This window comes from Acytostelium subglobosum, assembly GCF_000787575.1.
Source record: "Acytostelium subglobosum LB1 DNA, scaffold: scaffold1, whole genome shotgun sequence".
NCBI classification, from domain to species: domain Eukaryota; phylum Evosea; class Eumycetozoa; order Acytosteliales; family Acytosteliaceae; genus Acytostelium; species Acytostelium subglobosum.
The window spans coordinates 1,366,694-1,379,647 of NW_012236531.1; the positions used below are offsets into that span (position 1 = coordinate 1,366,694).

At 44.2% G+C, this 12,954-nt stretch overlaps 6 protein-coding genes across 6 annotated transcripts; 3 read left to right on the forward strand and 3 right to left on the reverse strand.

The window, feature by feature from the left end:
* Positions 1-344: 344 nt before the first annotated feature.
* Positions 345-953, reverse strand: SAMD00019534_005600 (hypothetical protein; the record flags this gene model as incomplete). The annotated part of the gene is made up of 1 exon (XM_012903993.1): positions 345-953. A coding segment is annotated over one exon (609 nt), but the record flags the coding sequence as incomplete, so codon positions are not given.
* An 848-nt stretch (positions 954-1,801) lies between these two features.
* On the forward strand, positions 1,802-2,463 carry SAMD00019534_005610 (hypothetical protein; the record flags this gene model as incomplete). The annotated part of the gene is made up of 2 exons (XM_012903994.1): positions 1,802-1,973; positions 2,039-2,463. Coding segments are annotated over 2 exons (597 nt in total), but the record flags the coding sequence as incomplete, so codon positions are not given.
* A 209-nt stretch (positions 2,464-2,672) lies between these two features.
* Positions 2,673-5,022, forward strand: SAMD00019534_005620 (hypothetical protein; the record flags this gene model as incomplete). Its single annotated transcript, XM_012903995.1, has 5 exons — positions 2,673-2,836; positions 2,910-2,989; positions 3,069-3,687; positions 3,754-4,738; positions 4,804-5,022. 5 exons carry the CDS (start codon positions 2,673-2,675, stop codon positions 5,020-5,022), a joined length of 2,067 nt encoding a protein of 688 aa, XP_012759449.1.
* Positions 5,023-5,196: 174 nt separating this feature from the next.
* On the reverse strand, positions 5,197-6,809 carry SAMD00019534_005630 (hypothetical protein; the record flags this gene model as incomplete). Its single annotated transcript, XM_012903996.1, has 2 exons — positions 5,197-6,641; positions 6,755-6,809. The coding sequence occupies 2 exons, from the start codon at positions 6,807-6,809 to the stop codon at positions 5,197-5,199; spliced, it is 1,500 nt and encodes a 499-aa protein (XP_012759450.1).
* A 1,655-nt stretch (positions 6,810-8,464) lies between these two features.
* Positions 8,465-8,983, reverse strand: SAMD00019534_005640 (hypothetical protein; the record flags this gene model as incomplete). Its single annotated transcript, XM_012903997.1, has 1 exon — positions 8,465-8,983. A coding segment is annotated over one exon (519 nt), but the record flags the coding sequence as incomplete, so codon positions are not given.
* Positions 8,984-9,929: 946 nt separating this feature from the next.
* On the forward strand, positions 9,930-12,539 carry SAMD00019534_005650 (hypothetical protein; the record flags this gene model as incomplete). Its single annotated transcript, XM_012903998.1, has 2 exons — positions 9,930-10,085; positions 10,170-12,539. 2 exons carry the CDS (start codon positions 9,930-9,932, stop codon positions 12,537-12,539), a joined length of 2,526 nt encoding a protein of 841 aa, XP_012759452.1.
* Positions 12,540-12,954: the final 415 nt, after the last annotated feature.

The window sequence follows — 12,954 nt, forward strand, 5'->3', positions numbered from 1 at the left end:
TAGTCCAGACATTCATACTGGACCGAACACATACACAAACATTCATTCATGGTGAACAGGATGGATGCCAAAAAGAGGTGGAGCATGCACATGACCATCGTCCTCTCACTTGGCGCCATGGAGGTGCCATCAGTGGGAAGGGCGTGGAATGGTCATGGTCCGTGACCAGCCAACCAATTTCAAGTTGGCGCCGACAAAGAGGAAGAGACCAAGTGTGACCACCCGCCTCCATGTACCAATGTACCTCTACTATTACTAAACAATCAAACAAAGTCATTCAATGTCTTTCATGTTGTTCAAACATCGTATCGTTCGTGTGTCTTCTTCTATTATTATTATTATTCTACATTGAGGTTGTTAACCTTGGTCTCCAATTGACCAATGATGTTTGAGTCCTCTGTCGTCTTTGATGATGGTGTCGTCTCGCTCGTTGATGTCGAAGTCGATGGTGTTTCGGCAGAACTTGTGATGGCTGCCTGTTGTGAAGATGAAGGAGCAACTGCAGACTCCTCAGCAGTCTTGAGCTCCACGTTTGAGTTATATCCATGTGCAGTGATGTCCCTCCAGGTTTCCTCAGGCTCGGACATTGATTGCATGCAGTACATCTCGAGGAAGCCAGTGATGGTGAGCTCACCCTTGTCATTGCAACTGAATGCCTCTTGAATGGCATCGATAGAGTCCTTGTCGAATGGCTTGCCATTGCACTTTACAGCGAATTGATTCAGTTCAGCCAATGACAATGCGCCATCCTTATTTGAATCATAACGACCGAATATCTCTCTTAGAGCATCTTCAACCTTGGGCAAGAAGAAGTCATCATCATCATCCAACAGTCTAGGTATAACAGGTTTCTCCTTCTTTGTAATACCCTTTGTAACATTCTTGCTTCCCTTCTTCTTTCCTCCCATTGTATATGTATGTATGTATGTATCTATGTATGAACGATTATGTTCTATTTATTTGTATGAATGAAAACAAAGTGTCGTTCGTTTTTTCAAGATTGAATGTTTGATATATGATCATGTTTGTACTCAAGTGTCAGTTCAAAATATGTATCCCTCAAATATAGGATTAACTAGGCTGGTCCTGGACAGAAATGATGTAATGGTCGTCCCTGATGAATGTTGAGGAGTCGTCGACAACATTGATAACCCCTATATATCGAACTTTCGAGCGGCCTCAATAATATAATATAGATTAGTTTATTGGGTCCATTAAAATCAAGCTGCTTCATGCTTCGCCTTCAGGAACTCTTGGTACTCTACACTTAATAGTCTCAACTACTAGTAGTGATGTTAATTGAACGGAGTTGCACCTTACAAAACATTAAAGACGATACTATTTCTGCCAAAGGCGAGAGTACCAAGAGTTCCTGAAGGCGAAGCTTGAAGCAGCTTCATATTCTTATTCCAAAGAGTATCACACATAATTTGTATTATTGAGCATCTCCCTCCGGAAATAATTAATAATAATGTTCCGGTAGATACTATCTAGGATAATCGATCATTGTCAAACACTATACTTCGTTCTAGAGTGCCAAATTAGGTAAACCCACACCCAACAAACATTCTCTTTCTCATCAACCACACTTTCAATCGGCTCCAGAACCAACCCTAAAAGTATTCTTATCTATTTTGACCAATCTGTTTTGGTTCATACTTATGTATAAATAACAACCTTTGATCAAAGGTCATAATATCAAATCAAAGTTAAATCAAATAATAATAATATTAACAATCATCAATAATATAAGGGATAAGTACATCTCAATAATATTTATTTAAAATAATTAATAATTATAATAATAATGTCGTCAAATAAATCATCAGTTGGAGTTATTGTTGGAAGTTCTCGTACTCAAAGAGTTGGAATGGCCATTGCCAAATGGTTCGTCGAAACTTCCAAACTTACTGATCAACATACAGTTGAGATTATTGATCTTGCCGAGTGGAACCTTCCACTTTATGACGAAGGTAAGTTTACAAACTTGGAATTATTCCACAATCGTATATTCATTAACTCAAGAATTTGAATTCAGCCATGCCACCAATGATGTTAAAGGGAGAATATACTACTGAGGCCGGAAAGAAGTGGGCAGCAAAGATTGGATCTTTGGACTCGTTCATCATTTTGTCACCAGAGTATAATTTGGGATATCCAGCAGCTTTGAAGAATGCTATCGATTATCTTTATGGAGAGTGGCAGAAGAAACCAGTAATGGTAGTAACATATGGTTATAGTACTGGTGGTAGTTCATCAAATGATCAACTTGTACATATCCTATCTGGAAACAGTCCAATCCAGACCAGACTAACAACTACACGACCAAAGCTATTCCTATCTCGTGGAATGTATGATGAGAAGGGACAAGTCGCCAACTTTTCTATCTTTGACAAGCATCTAGAAGAGATCAAGCAAGCTGTCAACGAGTTCACAGAGTTGAACAAGACTCCTGTTATCTCTGCCTAATATATATATCGATCAATCATCAATAAATTATTACCATTTTTAGACTTATCTTCAAACACAATGTTGTTGAGTTCAATTTTCAAAAAAGTGTCAAAATGAGCTCAGAAGCTTGAAGTTTCATTCATTTCATTCAAACATCGAATATCTCTTTTTTTAACTTATACAAATAATAATAATACATATACTTACTCAATAGTAATATAATGGATCAGAGAGCTTCAGATGCATTGGGTGTACTTGAGAAGTATATAAATGATAAACAAAAGGATGTTAGTGCAGCTATAACAGCATCAAAGTACATAAAGAATACAATCATTGGCAATCTAAAGAATAAGAGACAATTCATTGAATCGGGTGCTGTTGAGATGTATGTTATAGTCAAAGGGGAATGAATGAATGACTGTATATGACCGAGTACTGACCCTAAACAATCAAACAAGATTCGTTAAGCTGTTGGAGATTGAAAAGGATGAGACATTGTTGATACAGATAACAAGTATTATTGGTAGCTTTGCATGTCGTATGTACAAAGCCATGTAACATGTTCATTGATGTTGAAGTTATAACTTACTAACTATGAATTTATGAATGAATTGAAGGCTTGGACCAAGGTGCATATAAAGTGTATGATTCAAATGCAGTACCATTGTTGGTGGCATTGTTGTCACATTCAAATCCAAAGTTGGTAGAGTCTACAGCGAGATCACTCAAGATTCTACTCTCTTATCATTATCCAACTACATATATCTTTGGCGACGAAGGTATCAAATTATTGGTATCACTCTGTCAACGACCACTTGAGTCCATCAACGAGATTGCCGCCACAATATTGGCTGGAGGATGCGAGTTCTTATTGGCACGTAGTCAATCATCTGATTCCAATAACAACAATAACAACAACAACAATAGTGACGACTCATCATCAATGGACACAACATCATCATCATCGTCATCATCAACAACATGTACATTAACATTGAGTCAATATCAAAACAAGGTACATCAGTATGGTGGAGTGGACTCTATTGTCTCGATACTGTTGGCATCCAAGTCCAAGGTTCAAGAGACATGTCTACACGCACTGGAACTATTCACTCGTGACAACACAGACATCTCATCGTTCATTGTTAAGCGATCACCCGACAATGCCGAGCTGAAAGCCATCATTCAACTCTCCCGTGACAACTCCCCCAAGACCAAGTTGTTGGCTGCATCATGGTACGTATTAATTCATTCGTTCATTCAATGACCGACTGACTGACGCTGACCCATCCATGTCCTTAGCATCTGTAACTTGTACAAATGTAAAGTATTGCCAGAATCTTATGAACAGATCATTGGAAAGATATTACCGACGATTGTGAGATTGATGTCCCAGGAGGATTCGATAAAGGAGGAAGCCCCGGCATTCATTGCCAGGGTGATCAGCGAGAATGAGGATCTGCAGCGAGTGGCCAGTGAATGCGAGTCGATCAGCACACTGGTATCATTCCTCAAGGACACGAGCAGCAGTGAGAGACTACAGGAGAACTCTTTGAATGCTATCGCCGTGCTGTGTAGTGAGCGCGACGAGAGCCGCAAGCAGGTCACCGACGCCAAGGTCATCCCCAACATAGTCGGCTTCCTTCAGAGCCACAACCAGGCGATCCGCGCTGCCGCCTGTCGGTGCGCGCGCAGTCTGTCCCGCTCGATCAAGCAGCTGCGAACATCTCTCTACGACTCGTTGATTGCAAAGATGGTGCTGCGACTGTTGGACGACCCCTCGCTCGAGGTCAGGATCTCTGCCACGGCCACCGTGTGCAACCTTGTGCTCGACTTTAGTCCGATGAAGCAGATGGCCATCGAGGAAGGAGTAGTGCGCAAGTTGGCCGACTTCACGGCAACCACCGAGGAGCATCAGCTGCGCTACAACGCTGCGTGGGCACTCAAGAACCTGCTGTTCAAGACAGACAACGCCACAAAGGAGCTGGTGCTCAAGGAGCTGACATACGAGCGTCTGGTCGAGCTGCTCACCGACTCCAAGTCACAGATCGTCATACAGGCGCTGCAGATCGTTCGTAATCTCGCCTACCAAGACACTACCGACCTGATAAGCAAGGATAACAAGGGCACACAGCTCATTGGCATCCTCGAAGGATGTCTCAACAGTGATGTAATCGAGGTGCTCAAACAGGCACTCTTCTGCATCTGTAACATAGCCAGCAACAATGAGAAGCACAAGGAGACCATCATGGACAGCCAGATAGTGTTTAAGCTTGGTGACTTCCTTGTAAGTACTCTATCTAGGGATGATTGTACGTCATGTGATCACACACTAACTCCCTCCGACAACAGACACACACGAACCCTGAGATAAGGATGGCGGCAACGTGGTGTATATGTAATCTATTGTTGGAAGGTGGTGGACAGATGTCAAGGATCAACAGGATGAAGGAGTTGGGATATGACGAGAGGATGAACATGATGTTGACATGGGATAGGAATGAGGAGGTCAAGACAAGAGCCAAAGAAGCATTGCGACTGTTTAGCAAGACCCCAACTCAATACAAGTAGGCTAGCAGACATGACATTGACATGATGCTTGTATATTATATTGTAATGTATACGACAAAGTTAGACTAGGTATCCTGGCTGGCTGTGTGGCTGCCTGGATACATTTATTATATTATTGGATTGATTGATGGCGGTGAATGGAGTAGGGGAGGGGAGTCGGACAACAAGGGGCTTCTAATATTTACAGTAGAAGAGTGGAGTATGAATACAACCTCTGTTGCAATCACACTCATCCCTGGTACATGGGTTGTGGTCGTCACAGTTCACTGGAGAGTAGCTGCACTTGCCAGTGGCGGGGTCACACATGTCGTTGGTGCACTTGTTGCGGTCGTCACAGTTCCTTGGAGTGTGGATGCAGCCCTTGCCGCACTCGCACGAGTCGTATGTGCAGGGGTTGCCGTCGTCACAGTTGACCTTGAAGTGGTCGCAGCGGCCAGTGGAGTTATTGCACACGTCGATGGTGCAGACGTCATTGTCATCACAGTTCTTGGCGGTGTGCTTGCAGCCACCGTTGCAGTCGCATGTGTCTACGGTGCAAGCATTGCAGTCGTCACAGCTGATTGGAGTGTGGATGCATCCGCGCTCGCAGTCGCACGAGTCAGCGGTACAGGCGTTACCGTCGTCACAGTTGACTGGGGTGTGTGCGCAGCCGGTGGAGTTGCTGCACGAGTCGATTGTGCACTTGTTGTGGTCGTCACAGTCGATTGGCTTGTGGACACATCCATTCTCGCAGTCACATGAGTCGGCAGTGCATGGGTTGTTGTCGTCACAGTTGACTGGGGTGTGGGCGCAGCCGGTTGAGTTGCTGCACGAGTCGATGGTGCATGGGTTGCGGTCATCACAGTTGATTGGCTTGTGGACGCAGCCCTTCTCACAGTCACAGTAGTCCTGGGTGCATGGGTTGCAGTCGTCACAGTTGACTGGGGTATGAGTGCAGCCAGTCACGTTGTTGCAAGAGTCGATTGTGCACATGTTGCGGTCGTCACATGAGACTGGAGCGTGCTTGCAGCCACCATTGCACTCACACGAGTCGGCGGTACATGGGTTGCGGTCATCACAGCTGATAGGAGTGTGGACACAGCCGCGACCACAGTCACACGAGTCGGCAGTGCAATCGTTTCCGTCGTCACAGCTCATTGGGGTGTGGACACAGCCGGTCGAGTTGGAGCAGGTGTCAATGGTACATTGGTTGTCATCGTCACAACACAGTGGTGTGTGGACGCAGCCCTTCTCGCAGTCACATGAGTCTACGGTACATGAGTTGCCGTCGTCGCAGCTGACTGGGGCGTGGGTGCAGCCGGTGGAGTTGGAGCAGCTGTCAAAGGTGCAGGCATTGTGGTCGTCGCAGCTGAGTGGAACGTGCTTACAGCCGGAGGCGCAGTCACATGAGTCGGCGGTACAGGCATTGCAGTCGTCGCAGCTGATTGGAGTGTGGATGCAGCCCAAGTTGCAGTCACAAGTGTCGGCAGTACATGAGTTGCCGTCATTACAATCTATTGGGGTGTAGACACATCGGCCCTGGACGCATTTATCTGTGTTGCATCTATTTCTATCATAGCAGTCATTGTCACATGAGCAATATCCATAGCCTTCGGCTTCGGTAGCTTCCTCAACATTGGCTATTATTATTTGTTTAGTTGGATGTTAGTATGATTGATGGGTTGAATGATGTTTTCCAGTAGGTCTGGAAATTTTTAAAAAGTGATAAGATTTTTGATCATGTGGCACTTACCATTTATGGCAATTGTTAAAACCAAAAGAATTAATAAAATATTAATAATCTTCATTATTTATAATTTAAAGTAGGTTGGATAAAACTTTATATATTTAATTATATATTTAAAAGTTTAAAGGATGATGATTTGTTATAATTATTGATTAGCCCGGGCTTCTTTAAATAAGGATTGGACGTCAATCACTTGGCCCCCACCTCTCTCGCTCACTTCCAAGGTTGACACTTGATTGATCTATCACACCACCCAACCCTCGAGAGTGTTGTGGTTGTTGTAAGGGCGGGTAGCGTCCATCTAAGGATCACCAAATAAGATACTTGAAATTGTTAAAGATATCAAGTAATAGGTGCAGTATTGTGTATATCTATCTGCATGTAAGTATAGGTTGAGTGTCGTTACGATACGGTATGTGGGCAAAAGGTATTGGTTGGTACCGGGGGTTGTATTGATCGCCTATAGCACTTATATATATGTATATAACTTTGTTGGTTGTGTGTGAGTGATCACCTGACACCAGGTATGATGATGATGATGAAGTTGATTGATTGATTGATGATGTTGATGTTTTGAATCAGGGAGATTGAGTGAGAGTTGAAGGAGGATGTTTGAATTGTCAACCATGCCGATCAGACACACTTCCTCAAACCGCTCCTCATATGGAAGTGAGAGTGTCACGTATTGAAATTTAGAGTTGAGTACTGGGATGTGTCGTTTCCATCAATCAATCTTCCAACCAATCCACAACTTGTACGTTTGTGATGTGTTTTATGTGATATATGTGTTTGATGTGATCGAATGATTTATTCACACAACCTAACATCCAATCCAATCACCTCACACCCACACTCATCTTATTCAATTCAAAGTAGTGATCAGTCCAGTCTTGTGTGTTAGTGGTGAGTGTGTGTTTGATTGATTGATCTGGGGAAACTCACTCCACTAACATTATTATTATTTGTTGTAAATGATGATGTGTTTATTGGTATTGGATGGATGATCAACTTTAGTGATCGATAAGTGGTTGTGTATATCTGTTATACTGTTACCGTATACCGTTCGTGTTTAGTGTCAATAACAATCAATGATGAATGGCAATGTCTGTTCACAAAGTTAGTTCTATTATAAGAGTGATAGTGTTTGATTCAAACTGATGCTACTGCTCGACCATTCATTCATCATCACAACAACATAGATTTGTACAGCCAACTCTACTCCCTCAACTCCAATTCAACTTCCGTCAACCACATCCACTCATTCATTCATAATTAATAATGGAACCCTCTTTCATCAACAATGTCAATGACAAGTTAATATTAATTATTGACATCTGGTGATGGTTGATTGTGGTTGGACATCTAATATACGCGTTGCCAGATCCATCCATCCAACCAAACCATACTCACTACATGTCAACACAGTTGGACGGCCGTCCTTATTGGGTCATTGGTCCCAACCATTGGTGGGCACTTATTGACATTCTCATGCATCCTACACTTGCAATACTTTGTACAGGTGTCCCTTGGTGTTTGCCGGACTATCCATCCTTCAATCCAATTCAATTCAATCCAATCACTTTTTTCCATTCAATTTCCAGGTTGGCGATCTAGATGATGGGGACGACATTGGCGAAACAATCAATCAATGGCATGGCTAATAATAATGGGCTTGAACATTTGAATGTGTATCTTATTATTTATATACTATTAATCTTTTGGCAATATAATATACTTGCAATGAGTATAATTTAGAACTGATCCAATTATAACAATTGATGTTGCAACAACTTGTGCACACCATCCAACATCAGGTCCCCAGCTATTGTACTGGACAATGTTGTCTGGTAGCTCCAACTTCTCATTACCAAGGAATTGACTGTTGGCTCCACCCTGGCACGATCGATCATTCTTGAAACTAACATTCAAACAATCCTTCTTTGTTGCAAGGGGCAGTCCGAGGAACGCAAACATCGATATCAAGCAGAATATCAATGAGATGAATGGCAACACCTTTGAAATCTTTGGAGTGATGCTAGGGAAGTAGCGCATTATATCAAACAAATATAATACTACTAGGCCAATTTGAATGAATACTATTAACCATGCCAATATTGTGAAGGCTAGTGATGTGTTGTAGATAGCCCATTGGTAGGAATTCTCTTTGGTCTCTGTTATCATGGTATTTACAATATCCGAGTCGTTGGAGACATATTGGATTTGATTGAACTTGTACTTTATATGCATTGTAGACAAAGTAGAATGGTCAACTGCTGATGCAAATCTTGTATCCATTCTATACCAATATGCTAATATTATTATGTTTGGTTTGAGTTATCAATCATTTAATCAATCAATTATTCTTGTAATAGTTATAACTTACATGCAAAGGCAACAACCAATGATAACCATGCCATTACAAATATGAGGAATATTACATAGTATGGAATATGTTGTAACTTAAAGAATCTCTTCATTGTGTAAGTAAAGTATTAGTAATGTTATTATTTGTAGTAGTAATAATTATTTGATTGATTAGTTGATTGAATCAATGATCTTAAGTATTGAGTTAATAATACTTCTCATTGCGACTCTTAATTCCAGTTCTTAATTTACATCACTGCTGTCACTTCATCGATCAATGTTTGTTACCCCTTCAATCAATCAATCGATCAACACACTCACACATACTACACACACATATATACATACACATACATCATGTCAATCAATCTATCACTTTTGATCTATTTATGAATTGAATATTGTCTATTGATAGAGTACATACCAGGATCCTTCCATCTTTGAATCAATGACAATCTATCTGCAGTTGTTATTGGGTATCATCATTCATTCATTCACTCTATAGTTGTTAAGTTCGAGCAATGAACTATAACCTAACAACAAAGTGTTGGTAAGTATCTATATCTACATGTTATAAATAAAAGTATAAGTGTAGAGAATGAAACAAATATTATTATCTTATTTGTTGGTCTTTGCAGCATTCAAGTCCGAATCTGAACAAATGAGTGAATCTCTTGGGTGGGTGAGTTCCAACTCAACTTCACACTTTTAGTCTGTTTGTTGCTCAACATCATTCAAGTGTACATTGTACTACTATTAGTTAGGTTATTTAGTTATTATTAGATTGATTAGATAGTTGTTGCAACACTTGAACATCATGATGATCAACATTTGTAGGAATACGACCAAGTCGTCGATCAGATTATCATCTTCATCTATCCTATCCAACTGCAGCAAGACTACTACGACTCAATCATTCTTGTTCAATCAACTTCAGACTCGTTCATACTCTGCTGCCAACGTTGCCGGTCAAGTAAGTTCAATCGATCAATCAATGAACAAATGAACGAATCAATGTGAGCATGTCAGCTGACCCATCAACAACAACAACATACAGGTACTCAATGTACAGAAGAAGTCAGTTCAAGAGGCAGTGCTTGAGAAGACAACTATAACATCTACATCGGTCAAGTTTGGAAAGAGTTCATCACCATCGGACAAGGGATACTCAAAGAATGTTCGTCTCGTTGACAACAAATCAGTGGTACTTGTGAAGATTGGCGGTGGCGTCATCGAGGACAACATGAGCGCATTGATTCAATCGTTGAACTTCTTGCGCAGCATCGGTCTGTTCCCAATCGTCGTGCACGGCGGTGGCCCACAGATGAACGCCGAGTTGGCAGCCGCTGGCATTGAGCCAGAGTACGTCGAGGGTCTGCGTGTCACTCGTCCCGAGGTGTTGGCCATTGCCCAACGCATCTTCTCGCGTGAGAATCTCAAGATCGTCGAGGCCCTCGAGGCCTCTGGCACCAAGGCACGTCCAGTCACACAGGGCGTCTTCCAGGCCACACCTCTCGACCCCGCCACCTATGGCTTTGTCGGCAACGTCACCAAGATCCTCACAGACACCCTGGCCAGCTGTGTCTCTGCTGACTACGTGCCAGTGATCTCGTCGCTGGCCATGACCGAGCACGGACAGGTGCTCAACATCAATGCTGATGTGGCCGCGCTCGAGTTGGCCAAGGCCATCCAGCCCCTGAAGATCCTCTTCATCAACACAACCGCCGGTATGAAGGATGGCGATGGCAAGGTCATGCGCCACATCGTTCTCGACCAGCAGTACGATAACCTGATGAAGCAGGCATGGGTCAAGCACGGTACCAAGCTCAAGCTCAAGGAGTTCAAGAACTGTCTCGACAACCTGCCACTCTCGACCTCAATCACCATTACCAGCCCCGAGCTGCTCCTCAAGGAGTTGTTCACCAAGAATGGCAGCGGCACGACCGTGGAGAAGGGCAACGCTGTGCTCTCGTCTGACGACGCCAACATCGATTTTGCTCGTCTGGCCCAGGCATTTGGCTTGCGCTCAGCTGCCGAGATCAAGTCGATCATTGACAAGGACAAGATGAAGGTATTCATCAACTCGACCTACTCCAGTGGCCTCGTCATCCGCGCGCTGCCAGTGTCTCCCTCTGTTTACTATGTTGACAGATTCCTCGTGAGCAAGGAGTCGATCGAGGACGAGTCTGCCGATTCAGTGATCCAGGCCGCACTGGCCAAGTACCCCTCGCTGATCTGGCGCTCGGACTCGGCCACGACCCGCGCCTACCTCACCGGCTTCTATCGCAAGATCGCCGACGGCTTCACAAAGGAGAGCGGCTTTGACATCTACTGGACCAACATCTCGCACCACGATGCTGCCAGACCCATCTCCCTGTGTCTGGCCGTGCACAGCCACATTGGACATGCCATCGACACTGCTGCCGCTGCCTCGGCCGCCAACCTCGTAAAGGCCAAGAAGGACAAGTACCGCATTGGTTTGCTGGGCGCTCGTGGCTTCACTGGAGGCCACTTGGTGCGTCTGATCAGCCAGCACGCATCCATCCAGCTGGCCTTGGCTGCCTCGTCCACCAACTATGGCAAGCCAATCACCACCGAGTTCCCCAACTTCAAGTCCGACCTGCTGTTCAGCCAGGTCACCGCTGACAATATCGCTCGCTACACTGAGGACAATGGCATCGACGGTTGGTTCATGGCCCTACCCGATCAAATCTCAAAGCCCTACGTGCAAGGCCTCGACTCACTGGCGCGCCAGCCAGTTCTTGTCGACCTCTCGGCCGATCATCGCTTCGACTCGTCGTGGGCCTACGGTAACCCAGAGACCAACCGCAGCCTCATCCAACAGTCCAAGAGGATTGCCAACCCCGGCTGCTACGCCACTGGAATGTACCTCTCCCTCTACCCCTTCGTCAAGGCAGGCATGATCGACGGCGAGCCCAGCTGCTTCGGTATCAGTGGCTACAGTGGCGCAGGCTCCAAGCCATCCGACAAGAACGACCCCAAGCGTTTGAGCGACAACATCCTGCCATACAAGCTGGTTGGCCACAACCACGAGATGGAGGTTTCTCATCAGCTCAAGTCACCAATTTACTTCATGCCACACGTTGGCCAGTTCTTCCAGGGCATCACACTCACCATCTCGATGCGTCTCACACGCCCCGTCACAAAGGACGAGGTGGTCGCCATGTACAAGAAGCACTTCCAGAACGAGCCATTGATCAAGATCGATGCCGACGGAATACCAGAGGTGCGCGCCAACCAGAACAAGCACACCGTTACCATTGGAGGCATCACTGTCAATGGCAACCATCTCGTGGTCGTCACCACACTGGACAACCTGCTCAAGGGTGCAGCCACCCAAGCACTCCAGAACATGAACCTCTGTCTTGGTATCGATGAGCTCGAGGGCATTTCAAAGGATCTCTAAATGGATCGTTCATTCATTCATTCATTCATTCATTCATTCATTCAATCAGTCTTTGGAACTATTCCAATCAATTATTCATTCTCCGTCAATCAATCAATCAAGTCAATCCAAACTAAATGAATCACATTGGAGGAGAGGAAGAAAGAGAGAAGAAGAATACTATCTCTTACTCTTTACTCATTCCGATGTGTTGGCAACATGTAGAAGTCCTATTGCGTCGGCTTCCTTCTTCACAATCTAATCTTTAATCCCCATCATGATAGGATGAATGTGACACCTGATGTCCATAATGGGGAAGGTAGTTCTCCCCCCAACTTGAATGGATTGACACCAAACCCATTCATACAATCACACACGCGCTCACACAAACACGACCGTGGTGCCATCATTGGTCGCGTGAGGTGCCTTGGTTTTG